This window comes from Podarcis raffonei, chromosome 16 (assembly GCF_027172205.1).
Source record: "Podarcis raffonei isolate rPodRaf1 chromosome 16, rPodRaf1.pri, whole genome shotgun sequence".
Classification (NCBI taxonomy): domain Eukaryota; kingdom Metazoa; phylum Chordata; class Lepidosauria; order Squamata; family Lacertidae; genus Podarcis; species Podarcis raffonei.
The window spans coordinates 35,024,950-35,039,659 of record NC_070617.1 but is presented as its reverse complement, the minus strand read 5'-3'; the positions used below and the strand labels follow the sequence as shown (position 1 = coordinate 35,039,659).

The 14,710-nt window shown below is 44.8% G+C and overlaps 1 protein-coding gene across 2 annotated transcripts in view; it reads left to right on the top strand.

The window, feature by feature from the left end:
- The window catches only part of ADGRD1 (adhesion G protein-coupled receptor D1), a 286,097-nt gene that overhangs the window by 179,422 nt on the left and 91,965 nt on the right, over positions 1 to 14,710 (top strand). For both annotated transcript variants that reach the window (XM_053368984.1, XM_053368983.1), the window contains 2 exons: positions 280 to 383; positions 8,815 to 8,926. In XM_053368984.1, coding sequence (XP_053224959.1) covers positions 280 to 383; positions 8,815 to 8,926 — 216 coding nt within the window. The remainder of the gene's footprint in view (positions 1 to 279; positions 384 to 8,814; positions 8,927 to 14,710) is intronic.

The following is a 14,710-nucleotide window of genomic DNA, read 5'->3' as shown; positions in this document are numbered from 1 at the left end:
TTGTGCATCAGGGCGAAACAGGTCAGGAACGGGCGGAAATCAGTACTGCTTTCTGCAAATTCAAATGCTCTTGTTTATTGAGGGTGTTTGTTTATTTTTAAATCTCATTGTGTGAATATTTCTGCTTGTTTGATATGGCCCAGTTTTCTGAATGCCGCCCTGCTAATGTCATTATGACTTTTTTTCCCCATTTGGCTAAAGCTGTTGATAAACTGTTCCTTGATGGCCTAATCCAATTGATTAACAATAGGCGTCCTTTCTCTTTTCCCCGGCGCACAGCTCTCAGCGGGACACAAGGTGGCGCTGTCCTCCATCAGTTACATCGGCTGCTCCATCTCCATCTTCTGCCTGATGATCACATTGGTCACGTTTGCGGTTCTGTCGTGAGTAATATTAACTTTTCTACCTGCTGAGCCGATATTGCCCTGGAAATATGGATCGTCCGATATATATATAGAGAGAAAGTGTGTGTATTCCATTTCAGACTTACTGGACTGGACGCTCTCAGGTGTTGAGAGTTTCATAAAAGGTTATTAATTTCTTAAACCTCTTTTAATTATATCCTGCATATATATTTGTAACACTTGGCTGGGTTTGGTCTAAATTACTGTAATTTCCTGAATCCGGGAAGCTATTTAGATGGCAAGTTATTTCCTTGCAATCTATTCTTATTTCTCCAGCCCATTCCTCTTTTTCAAAGTGTGTGTGTGTGTGTGTGTGTGTGTGTGTGTGTGTGAATGTGGCAGGAGGAATTAGAGAATTGTAGACTTGCAATTGATGCTTTTGAATTATGGTGCTGGAGGAGACTCTTGAGAGTCCCATGGACTGCAAGAAGATCAAACCTCTCCATTCTTAAGGAAATCTGCCCTGAGTGCTCACTGGAAGGACAGATCCTGAAGCTGAGGCTCCAATACTTTGGCCACCTCATGAGAAGAGAAGACTCCCTGGAAAAGACCCTGATGTTGGGAAAGATGGAGGGCACAAGGAGAAGGGGACAACAGAGAAGGAGATGGTTGGCCAGTGTTCTCGAAGCTACCAGCATGAGTTTGACCAAACTGCGGGAGGCAGTGGAAGACAGGAGTGCCTGGCATGCTCTGGTCCATGGGGTCACAACGAGTCGGACACAACTAAACGACTAAACAACAAAGATTTGCAAAGCAGCCCCTGGAGTCATCTAGACCAGGGGTCAGCAAACTTTTCCAGCAGGGGTTCAGTCCACTGTCTCTCAGACCTTGTGGGGGGCCGGAGTATATATTTTTTCCGGGGGGGGGGGAATGAATGAATTCCCATGCCCCACAAATAACCCAGAGATGCATTTTAAATCAAAGGACACATTCTACTCATGTAAAAACACGCTGATTCCTGAACTGTCTGTGGGTCGGACTTAGAAGGCGATTGGGCAGGATCCAGCCCCCGGGCCTTAGTTTGCCTACCCATGATCTAGACCAACCCTCTGCAATGCAGGATTCACAGCTAAATAATCTCTGACAGAAGGCTATCCAATCTCTCTTTTAAAAATCTCCACTGATGGAGAGCCTGGCAGTCATTCCGCTGTCAAATAGCTCTTGCCACCAGAAAGTTCTTTCTAATGTATGGGAAGGAAAGAGAGTGGCTGAGATGTGATTGTGTGGTTCTGACGTGTTTGTGTGTTTGTGTGGACCACTGAGCAGGGTGACAAAATGCCAGGTGGCACTCATCATGGGGGGCCTGCAACTCGGCCGAGCCACGCGTCACTCCTGGGAGTGACGTGGTGACTTGGGCGTCCACAGGATCTGCGCTGCCCCAAACGGTCCGCCTGCTGCCTCCCCCTCAGCTGTAGTTGACTGACAGGAGGCAAGCAGACTCCTCAGGGGCCCTATGGAGCATCCTGCCCTGGCTGGCCCCGCCCCTGCAGGCAGCTGGGCCCGCCCCTGAGCCCAGGGAACACATGCCGCCCAAGACACCAGATCGGCTTGCTCTGCCGCTGAGGCCTCTTTAACTAGCACTTGCAGACTGCACCTGAGCTGTCTTGTGGAATCCATGGGTCCCATGCCAGTACAGTGGTACCTCGGGTTACAGACGCTTCAGGTTACAGACTCGGCTAACCCAGAAATAGTACCTCGGGTTAAGAACTTTGCTTCAGGATGAGAGCAGAAATCGCACGGCAACGGCGGCGCAGCAGCAGCATGAGGCTCCATTAGCTAAAGTGGTGCTTCAGGTTAAGAAAAGTTTCAGGTTAAGAATGGACCTCCAGAACGAATTCAGTTCTTAACCTGAGGTACCACTGTACTTTCATTTCTTTTTTTTGCCTGTTCAGTAATCTACTCTTGGTAAAAAAAAATATGGCCTTTATCTCCAAGTTCATATATGCTTGGATGTTCTGCAACCTTTTGGCTACTCAGCTAAACAGGAGCTCCGTGGGCCTGTTGAGAACTCCATTAATAAATAATAATAATAATAATTTTATTATTTATACACCCACCCATCTGGCTGGGTTTCCCCAACCACTCTGGACAGCTTCCAACAGAACACTTAAAAAAGAACAAAATGTCAAACATTAAAAACTTCCCTTCTAAAAGTCAGATAGTTGTTTATTTCCTTGACATCTGATGGGAGGGCATTCCACATGGCAGGTGCCACTACCGAGAAGGCCCTCTACCTGGTTCCCTGTAACCTCACTTCTCACAGTGAGGGAACCGCCAGAAGGCCCTCAAACCTGGACCTCAGTGTCTGAGTTGAACGATGGGGGTGGAGATGCTCCTTCAGGTATATTGGGCCAAGGCCATTCAGGGCTTTAATGATCAGCACCAACATTTTGAATTGTGCTTGGAAACATACTGGGAGCCATTGTAGGTCTTTCAAGACTGGTGTAATATGGCCTCGGCAGCCGCTCCCAGTCACCAGTCTAGCTGCTGCATTCTGGATTAGTTGTAGTTTCTGGGTCACCTTCAAAGGTAGCCCCACATAGAGCGCATTGCAGTAGTCCAAACAGGAGATAACCAGAGCATGCACCACTCTGGCGAGACAGTCTGCAGGCAGATAGGGTCTCAGCCTGCGTACCAGATGGAGCTGGTAAACAGCTGCCCTGGACACAGAGTTGACCTGCACCTCCATGGACAGCTGTGAGTCCAAAATGACTCCCAGGCTGCGCACCTGGTGCTTCAGGGGCACAGTTGCCCCATTCAGAACCAGGGAGTCCCCCACACCTGCTCTCCCTCTGTCCCCCCAAAACAGTATTAAAGCTATTTAATGCGAGAGCATTTGGTGAATGTGCTCTGTTGGCCCATCAGCTTGCAATAAACAAGACTTGTTGGGATTCAAGCGGAATCTCTCATGAAGGCACAGGCAAAGAAAGAAGCACTCATCCAAGGAGCTGCCCTTAGCAGGAATTGTAATGTGATTTGGGGAGCTAGTGATAAACACTTTATTTCCATATTTATAGAAAAGACACCCCTATGTAGATAACAACACAAAACGGTAGTTATGAAGTGTCAAATTTGATATAAATATGGAAATACTGGGTGGGATTCTCTGCTCTGCTTACTTGAATTTAAACCTTGGCAGTTTTCCACAGAGTTACTCCTATTTTTCCATCAGAGGATCAAGCCTTAGGCTGTTAATTGTGCTCTTATTTAGAGCAATTTGCCTCCAGAACAGAGGCATACATCGTAATAGGCATGAAAGGCTACTGCAAGAAAAAGAAAATGAATGCATATTATCACAATCCTTTCTGTTTCGAATTACACTGTTAACAAACCTGCCTCTTGGTTATTCTTTCCCTTGATTGCGAAGCTCCTTGCCATCTTGATGATTGACAGGCAATTCCTACTGGTCAGGGCTATTTGTTGTTGGAAATTCAGCCTGCGCCACCCAAACCTTTGCACAGAGTTTCATACAGAGTGTGAGGTCACCGGCACAGATTTCAAGGTGACGACACTTTCATTGTGTCCCACAACCTGCCCAGGTCTGGCTTGAAATGACTAGGTGACAATCTTCAGTTGTTTCACTCCCATTGAAAGGGGTTGCTTTGATTTGTCCATTCCACGCACCCCTTAGCAAATATTGAAATAAATAAGCATGATAATATCAGTGCTAAAACATAAACACAATTCAAAACAGTACAAGTGAACATTAAAGTGATATATGTAAAATGAAATCTTCATCATTGTCATCATCAAGAGCTGCAAAGGCCTGTTGGACTAAAAAGGTCTTCAAAAGACAGCTCAAAGTCAAAAGCCAAGATGGCTGCCAAAGCTCAGCAGGAAGAATATCTCAAGGCATGGGACCAACGTCAAAAATGCCCATCTCCTAGTGGTGGCCAGTTGGGCCATTGCAACATGGGGGCAACTAACAATGCTCCTTTGAAAGATCTCGGTGACAGAGCTGGCATATAAGGCTTCAGGTTATCCTTAAGGAAGCCTAGACCTGAGCTGTCCAGGGATTTTTTTGGTAACCTGGCACAATAGCATATACATTGTCAGCATGTATGTTTTAGCAGAGGTGCCACCTGCCACCTGCTCCCCATCAGCTGTCTAGCCACTGCATTCTGCACTACCTGGAGCTTCTGGATCAGGCCCAAGGTCAGCCCTGCAGAGACCACATGGCAGCAATCTAGTCTGTCTTGATACTGCTTTCCCTCAATTTCACAGGTCAATTTCATGAATGTTTTCCTGTTTCTCCACAGCTATAGGGCTGGGCAATATATCAAAAAATCTTCCAAAGCCAGTTTGAAGTCCATATTGTGATATCAGTATCATAATTTTTGACCTGGCCATATATTGCAAATCATGGTGTGTGAGTGCATGTGCTATGCAAAAATCACAATGTGGTGAAAACCATGAAGCCAGCCAATGCCTCTACATAGCTCCATCCTTATTTCAGACATTGTGATATATCAGTATATCACAATGTTTGTTGTTGTTGTTTAGTTGTTTAGTCATGTCCGACTCTTCGTGACCCCATGGATTAGAGCACGCCAGGCACTCCTGTCTTCCACTGCCTCCCGCAGTTTGGTCAAACTCATGCTGGTAGCTTCGAAAACACTGTCCCACCATCTTGTCCTCTGTTGTCCCCTTCACCTTATCCCTCCATCTTTCCCAACATCAGGGTCTTTTTCAGGGAGTCTTCTCAGCTGAGCTCTCAGGGAGCCTCAGCTTCACAATCTGTCCTTCCAGTGAGCACTCAGGGCTGATTTCCTTAAGAATGGGTAGGTTTGGTCTTCTTGCAGTCCATGGGACTCTCAAGAGTCTCCTCCAGCACCATAATGTTTAGATGGCGATATATCATGATGTGGAAATCACCCAGACATTGGGGAGGGGCAGGTGTTGTTCAGACCCTACATTTAGAGAGGGATGGAGGGGCATTGGACATTCACACTATGGATGAATATATTCCCTCATTCATTCCTTTAACATTTGGTGTGTTCCTTCTACTGTGGGTTCTGGTCTTTCTGAATTCTGCAATAACAGATTAAAAACAAAACAAACAAACAAACAAAACCGGAGCATTTACAGGGGACCTCAGCTTCCAGTTCCTTAAGTTCAGTTGCATATTTCTCCCCTCTCTACATTATCACCACATGCTTCCACATTAATCAAGTGCTGCAAAAGAGCACACTTCCTGCAGTTGTACATATGATTGCATCAAGGGTATATATGACTGCAGATATGAAAGAAAAGAAGTCTGCTCGCATTTAACAATAAGAAGAATCCATCAGTCCTGATTTAAATACCCCCCATATATTTCAATACAATAAGTCCATGTGTATAAACCGATATCCAAATGAGATTGCTGATTGTAAGATACACCTTCAAATGTCAGAAGGGCAGTGAGATTTTCAGACCATTGAGTAATGGATAATGGGTGATTAGCCTTCCAATCTTGAAGTACGAATTGCATGAGTAGTTGGCTGTAGAGGATTGTGGTAAGAATTCACCTTGACAGCACCTTGTTTGTTACCCAGGTGAGGAACAACCACCTTTTGAATAAACCACAGAACCAAGGAAACTATTTTCAAGTCCAGCACCCAGATTTAGGAACCCAGCGCTTGTTATAGCTGTTGCAATAGGACAGAGCTCACCCAACTCAACCTGCCAGTGGAGAAGGTCTGCCCCAAGGCACTTCAGAACAAAAGCTTATATAGTAGTTCAAACAAAGAGTCATAAAACATCCTCACATATGTCAGGAAATGTTACAGGTCATGAGAAGTAAAACACCCATGGCTCCATACTGGTATTTTCAACCCCACAATCACCTTGGAGTGGCCCCGATGTGCCCAGATTATTTGACCATTTTAGGTCTTGGATGTCCGATGTTGCCCTGGCAACCTAGCCTTCAACGGGAGGGATAGTGCATCATAAAATCCTCTTCCAGGGTCTCAGATAGCTTCAAGGATAGCTGACTTACCCTCCGGTGCTAAAACATCCTGCCATTTGTACCACTTTCAGGGGTAGATAAGGAGAGACTGAATACAGCAAAGGAGGAAGAGGCTCGCAAATGCAGAACACACAAAAATCAAGCCTAATACATTCTGAAAGGTTAAATGCAATTAAATTGAAACACTATTAAAATAATAAAAATATACATCTGGGGTCTCTAATTCTTATATCAGGATGACCCAAAGAACCTCTAGTAATTGCAAAGGCAGCCTGGCTGTTCCCAAATCTCCAAGCTCTCATTTTCAAGCTGTTTCCCTCCCTACTATGGTCAAACACCACATGTAGCAATGCATACAAATGTTGCTGTTGCTGCTGGCATCCATCTGTCTCAAGAGTCAATGGGGTGCACCTCTGGTGGTGAAGCCAAACAGTTGAGTTAGCAGCACAGAAGCGACCTCCTTAAGAAGCAAGACTAGATGGTCCTGTATGGAGGTCCTGGGCTGTCCAGATGACAAGACCTCCTCTTGACCTCGCTGATGTGTCCCAAAGGAAAGCAGAACACCAGCTTGGCTGTGGGAGTTGCCGGAAGGAGGCATACAAGACAACATCCAACTGTCTTAGGGACTCCACCCCAGATTTGTGTAGGGTTTACTCCTTAGCCCTTTCTTCTCCTGAAGTTATCCTGCAATGTAAAGGAGGTTTAGGATCAGAGACTTCCTTCTCCTAGGTGGACTACCTTCTCAGGTGGACCAGCCCCATCTGCCCCTCACTTCCCTCTACAGCACGTGCACAACCTGCCTTCTTGACCATTGGACCCACTCTTGGCCTCGTCCACTCAATCCACCAGAGTCTGTCTTCGCATGCAGGGAAGTCCCTAACTCAGTTGAAACTGTTTCCCATGGTGTGGCTGCTATCGCATGCTGACAGCTTCCAGGAGCCACAGGTGAGAGCCGAGTGCAGGGTGGGGACCAAAGGTGAACAAACTACCCCAGAAGGAACACGGCGTGCCCCCCACCAGAGGTCCTACCCACCCCCTAACACTCCATACCCCTCATACATAATGAGCATAACAAAAATACAAATATAATAAATATGAACACACACACACACACACAAAGAAATCTTGGTACAACTACTCATATATAGTTGGTATTTCATGGCTGCTTTTCATGTTGTATTGATTGCTTTTGTTGAATCCAGAGGCAGATTGTGGTAAGGGAACAGATTAGGTGTTGAATTTTTTATTCTACTTTATTGAACACCTGAAACTGCAACGATGCCTGCAGGTAGCTACTGTCCACCAAGTGAAGTAAAAATTAGTTGGTGCAAAGGGAGTTGACATTCTGAGACCTAAGTAGCATTTGCTTTGACATGGTACCATCCCAATTAAAAAATAATTTTGTAGCTAGAGGGCTAGGTCTCATTAGGATGTGAGAGAGGCATGTCACACTCTGCTGTGGAACTGCTGCAAGGTCAGATCTGTGGAATGTAGCGGATGATTAGGTCCTGCTCTGTCTGATGACAGCAAGCATCCAGTTCTTTCCTTAGAACATTCCCGCAGTTGCCTTCTGGTAAGCTGCATATTAAATTTATGTAACATCTATTAATGGACAGTTGTCATGGCTGTCCAGTGCTGCTTGCCTCCTGAAATTACTGTTGGAGCTTGTCTGTGCACCCAAAGCACCATTTTTTTAAAAAAGCTTTCATTATGTGGGTCAAACTGTGAAAAGATGAAATATAGATCAGTAGTTCTCCATAGTTTCACAAGGAGCTTAATTTTTAGCCTCATTTGTGTGATACATGATGTTGAGCTGCCTCTGTCATGCTTACTTTTCAACCCACTTCAGGTTATAACCAGCAGTGGCTGCTGACCATTGCTATTGGTAGGGCAGAAAGCAGGGGAATCAACAGTAGGTGGCAAAGCCATCCAATTCTAGTTTTGTCCCCTTCCTCTTCTCTGCTTTCTACAAGGGGCAACACAGAGACTAAGGAAGAGGAAGCAGAAATCCCGCTTCACCCTTTGGGCTGGATGTGAGTAGGAAGGCAGGCAGGCGAGGGCTGGCTGAGGGCAGAATGAGACTGGTGGGGCCCATTCTCTGCAATGAACCAGCCTCCACTGCTTATGCTTTAATTTTCTGCCTGTGTTGATAGAATCATTACATGCCATAGCAAATCCATATGGTGGAAGATAGAGATGTCACTCAGATAGCAATCCTATTTGTATATATTCAGGAGCAAGTCTGACTTCATTCACTTGGGGATTATTCCCAAGAACATGTGCATATGATTGAAACCATAATGTACTATCCAGTCCTTTGGGTTGATTTCACTGGGAAATCTCATCCGACACAGCTTAATCCTGAAAGACGGGTAAATTTAGGAAACAAATTCCTTTCAGTTGCATTGTTAACAAGCCATTTCATCTCAGAATACTAATCAATTCTTTCCCTTCCCACAGCTCTGTCAGCACCATATGTAACCAACGCTACCACATCCACGCCAACCTGTCATTTGCCATCTTAGTGGCTCAGATCCTACTGCTTATAAGCTTCCAGTTCAATCCTGGGACGGTAAGTTTACAATGGGTGGGAATTGGCAAGCAAACATGTTTCTTATAAAACCTATATATACAATTAAGTTTGGAATTACGTTGTCATTATGTTATTTTGCCCCATTCATTTCAATGCAAAGGGAATGCAAATCAAGTGGTGGGGAACATAGTCAGTAAAGTATCGTTTGTGGACTGAAAGCAACAGTGACAGTGAATACTGATTGTATTGTATTGTATTGTATATTGTATTGTATACTGGGTCAATTTCCATTCTGGGCCTGAGATGAATAAAACAAACACTGGCCATTTCCACTCCCATTTCTGTTTCCCACAGAACTCTCTGACATCCCTAAACACAGCCAATATTTAAAAGATAGCAACTGTACATTTTTAAAGCTGATTTGCCACAGTGGCTACCACAGCAATGAGGATGTGGCACCATAGTGCTTCTGCCATTTCAAAAAAGAGTTTTGTTTCCTCCCCCATTTTGCATTAGTTCTACAGTCATCATGACAAATAGAACATGACAGGTGTGTGCACTTCCATTCTGGGCAGCGTGTATCAGACAATAAAGTCATGCGTTAATCACAAGCAGGCCGTGGGCTGCTGCTTAAGTCAGTAATTAATACTATTAATAATCATAATCATGGGGCTTCATCTGAGAATCTCACAGCATTTGATGGGACCTCGATCTCTTCATCCAAATATAGCCGGCAGAAAAATAGACATGTCAGACAGGAAATATAGTCCCAAGGAGCTTTTCATGAGACAGTTCCATATGAAGTCTCAGCCTTGTCCCCCATTTTGCTCCCACAGGAAGCAGGGATGGCCACCAACACGGATGGCTTTAAAAGAAGATTAGACAAATTCATGGAGGAGAAGGTCATCAATGGCTGCTAGCCATGATGGCTATGCTCTACCTCCATTGATGGACATTGTTCATGCTTCTGAGTCCCAGTGTCAGGCTTGAGAAATTCTCTCTCTCTCCACCCCCCACTGGCACCAAGAGGCAGGGAGGAAACAAAAAAGTTCTTATGCATGATTTATTCAGCCATCAGAGTAAAGATAAAGAATTCTGGTCATTCCCCATAATGGAGTTGCTCGCACTGAACTCCTTCCCCTTTCCCTTCTAGCAACAGCATTTGCTTCTACGTCTTTGCTTCTTGTTTTTGCACTCTTTGTTCTTGCACCTTAACAAAAACCACGTTTTGGGAGAAAGGGGGCTGGTTACGCTGTCCAATGATGTGTCAGCTATAATAACAATAACAATAATTTATTATTTGTACCCCGCCCATCTGGCTGGGTTTCCCCAGCCACTCTGGGCGGCTTCCAACAAAGATGAAGAATGCATTAAAATGTCACACATTAAAAACTTCCCTGAACAGGGCTGCCTTCAGATGTCTTCTAAGTATCAGGTAGTTGTTTATCTCTTTGGCATCTGATAGGAGGGCGTTTCACAGGGCGGGCACCACTACCGAGAAGGCCCTCTGCCTGGTTCCCTGTAGCTTTGCTTCTCACAGTGAGGGAACCGCCAGAAGGCCCTTGGCGCTGGACCTCAGCTAGCTGCTCTGCCTCCCCTTCTCCTAACAACGCATAACTCTGCTGTTCTCCTGTCTCAGAGCTGCTATCTTGCTCAAGGCCCAGCTGTAATTCGAGACTGTCTCTCTCCTCTCTGGAAGCTACAGGAGAAGGAGGTGGTGGTGATTTCCACCATTCCTGCTCCTCTCCCTCATCCCCTTCAGTCCAGTCCCTGACACCCAGTTGCTGGAAGCCACAGGAGGGAAGAGTGCTCTTGTGCACAGATCCTGCTTGTGGGTTTTGCACAGGCATTTGGTTAGCTACTGTGAGAACAGGATGCTGGACAAGATGTGTCATTGGCCTGATACAGCAGGCTCTTTTTATGTTCTTATGTGGGGCAGGATCTTGAGAATGGTGCAAGAGAGAGGTCAAGGGCAAGGCAAAGATGAAGGAAGGTGCAGGTGCAGACAATCCTGGATAGTTCTGAAGGCAAGAAAGATGGCCAGGTCCAGGTTCTGCTGGATGTTCAGACCCCAGAGATGTCTTTCCATTTGCTGCTACAAGCTAGAAGTGTATGCAGGTGTGCAAAATGAGAAACCTTCCCTTCTCTCCCTCTCCCACATTGCAATTGGGCAGAGATCCTAAGCAACATCTCTGCAGGAGGCAGATAAGGGTACCATATTTTTCGCTCTATAAGGCGCACCAGACCACAAGTCGCACCTAGTTTTTGGTGGAGGCAAACAAGAAAAAAAATATTCTGAATCTCAGAAGCCAGAACAGCAAGAGGGATCGCTGCACAGTGAAAGCAGCAATCCCTCTTGCTGTTCTGGATTCTGGGATAGCTGTGCAGCCTGCAATCACTCCATAAGACGAACACACATTTCCCCTTACTTTTTAGGAGGGAAAAAGTGAGTCTTATAGAGCAAAAAATACGGTATATTGTGTGGTGGTAAACGCGAGAAGACAGAAGGATTTACTTTTTAGAAGGGCAATCAAAACTTGGAGAGAGTGAAGCTGAGCAGAGAAAGATAGAACCAGAAAATACAAAAAAAAAAAAAACCAACCAAAAAAACAAGGCAAGGCAAGAGAATATACAATGAAACCATCTTCAATAAATCAGCAAGACACTATGTGTAACTCCAGAGGCGTAATTGAAGCTGGAGGAATATAACATGAGTGTAGGGAGCAAGATCTGATTTGAATGAGCGGGGGAGAATTTCTTATTGTCATGGTTGCTGTCTTCATTTTTGTGTGTACACACACACACACACACACACACACACACACACACAGTGTAAGCACCATTCCAGTTGAAAAGTGTTGAGTTTTGAAAGGTGGCAACTGTGTCTGGGTGGAGGGAGGAGAGACTTGATATAGTCATAAAATTATGCATAGTGTGGAGAAAACAAATAGAGAGAAGGTTTTCTCATGCTCTCCAAACCCTAGAAATCTGGGTCACCCAAAGCACTGATGGGCAGTAGATTTATAGAACCCTAGAGCCAGAATTGGGACTAGGGGTGAAATTTCATTCTGTTCACATGTAAAGGCGAATCTACCAAATGACCGTTTCCCCCCAAACAATAAGCAGGTTGCTGATTCAAGTTGCTTCACAGGCTGGTGCTGCAGAAAAGAAAAGAAAAATCCCTCAAATGAAGAACTAAACAGCATTTGCTTCTACCTTGGCCAAAGGGTCTCTGCTCTTGCCTTCGAGGGTGCCAGGAAGCAGATAGACTTCACATAGCAGAAACAGATTCCAAATGGATTTTGAAAATAGGAAGGTGGTGTGTGGAGGCAACATTTGTCACACCTTGCTGTTCACAAAATATGTTCAAAAGGTTTTGTAGATGAGCAAAGAAAAGTGAGAGTTTGTTAGGGAAGTGACCAGCTGGCAGTAAAAACACACACCACACATTGGTGGCAGAAACCAGCATTGCTTTCCACTTCTGCAGCCTGTATATTGGATTGTTGCTACCACTCCACTCCTCTAACACAGCTTCAAACCTGTTGTGCTTTTGCAGTAAAGCAAAAAGCAAAACCAAATAACCTTCATCTCACTCTCTCAAATTGCAACTCCCACTGAGATCTCTGTGTAGCCAGCCCTTGGAAGCCCAATTCGCCAAGTTTTCACTCATGATTTGAAACCGCAGTTCCAGTACAGAAGAAGTGGGTTCACATGGCTACCGCCCACAGGGGTTGGTGCTGTTTTTCTCCTTGTTCCTAGGGAATTCAGCGCAGGCTTTGCAGAGTAAGGGTAATTCTGCACATATTGCCAAATGCTTCCCTTGCTTGAAAATATAAATCTTGGTGGCAATGAATTAATATGCCAGAAGTTCTTCTTTGGCTTGGATTTTAACTTGAGTTGAAGAATTAAAATGCTTCGTTTCTGTTACCTTCCCACACCTCACCAAGACTCATACTTTCCTCCTGGCAGTCTTTTCTCCCTCACCTTCCAAACCCCAGGGGTGAGACTGGAAATCTAGCACCCCCAGTGCTGGGAAACATAGAAACTGGGGGGAGGTATGTAGGTGGGTGGGAGAGGCTTGGAATGCTCACCATTCATTGAGTGGTGGTTGGAGGAGGGAGAAGACCCCACTGTGCCCTCACTGAAGTCATCAGGGGTTCTACAGAGGCAGATTTGGTCCAGAACTGGGCTCAAATTTAGGAATTGGGTGTATGCTACAACAGCAGCAAGAATACTCATCGCAAAGTATTGGAAGACAGAAGAACTACCCACCGTGGAAGAATGGCAGATGAAAGTTATAGACTATATGGGACTGGCAGAGATGACCGGCAGAATCCGAGACCAGGGAAAAGAGACGGCGGAAGAAGATTGGAAGAAATTTAAAGACTATCTTAAGAAACATTGTAAAATTGCTGAGTGCTAAGACGTTGTGGATTTGGAAAATATGAGGTTGTATGCTGTAATCATTATACAATATGAAAAGAAAGGTTAAAATTATTTATTAGAAATTAGGGAGGGATTTGTTGATCAAAATTAATTAGGGATTGGAATGCAGTAAGGGGAGGTATGAGGAGGTCGGGAAAATAAGTTTTATGAAAATAAGGGATTGAAATTATACATGTGGTGTTTTTTGTGTTTTGTGTGTGTTTATGTTTTTGTTTTTTGTGGTGATGTGTGTGCTTATAATGTGTGAAAAAGCTAATAAATATCTTATTAAAAAAAACAAATTTAGGAATTGGGGGTGGGAATTCAATTCACTTCACATTTAAAAGCAAACCTACCTCATTCACACTTCCAGATCCAATATATGAACCAACACAGAGTCATCCTTTGAGATTTGCTCTCCTCTGAATTTTGTAATGCACTTTCCCAAGCAAATCATGTATACAAAAATGCATATATTAGGGTAAAGTGTGCTTGCTTTCCTTTTGGATTTCTGCTTGGAGGAACCGGTGGGAGTCTGGGCTCCAGACTCTTAGAAATGCAGCCATTGCTTTTTTTAAAAAAAGCCTAATTTCAACAAGGGCTCCAGCCTTGCCTGAAGGGTTTTCCTCCAACTTTTCTGCTGGGTCTGGCATGCAGTGCTTGCAACCAGTGTAAGAAACTGAGATATGAAAAGCTAGGAGCTAAATGGCACCTTAAACCTAGGTAATGGGCGCAACAATGGAATGTCTAGGCACACTTTTTTATAACAAGAATACAAAGCTGAAAATGAATGAACTGCAGCTAAACTATTATGTTCCTTTTTGACATGGTCTAGTCTTTTCCCTGCCCATCCCCCTAATTATCTGAAGAGGGTCTCTTCTCCAGTCTTCAGAGAGTAGCTGGAAGTGGGCAGGCAGAAAAAGGTCCTCCTTTCCTTCCACTCTGCAGTTTTAATCTGAAATCTTAGGCGCAGTACTGCGCCCAGAGCTCCGAAACTGCTCGCACTAATGAAATTCCCTGTCACAAAATGCGCCTAGAACAATGGGAGTTTTGAACACTGCTTGCAACAGGCAGAGTTGACTGCTCTATTGGTCAGGCAAGACCAGAAAATCACATTCTTTCTTGCATTTCATATTAATACCAGACTTGGCCAATTCCTAGTTTTTCTGAGCCTATAGACTGACTCCAGGCAATGGAAGCTGGTCCATTAAGGAAAATGGGCTACTGAGCCACCAAACTTGGTCTACTCTTGGCCAACCCCCACCTGCCTACCTTCTCAGATACAACCAGTCCAGGGTGAGGGATCATGCAGCCTGTCAGCTTCCTACTCCTTACTCTCTCAATGTTCCTCCTTCTAAAACTCAGCAGGCAGCCTCAGGAGGACAAAACGAGAATTAG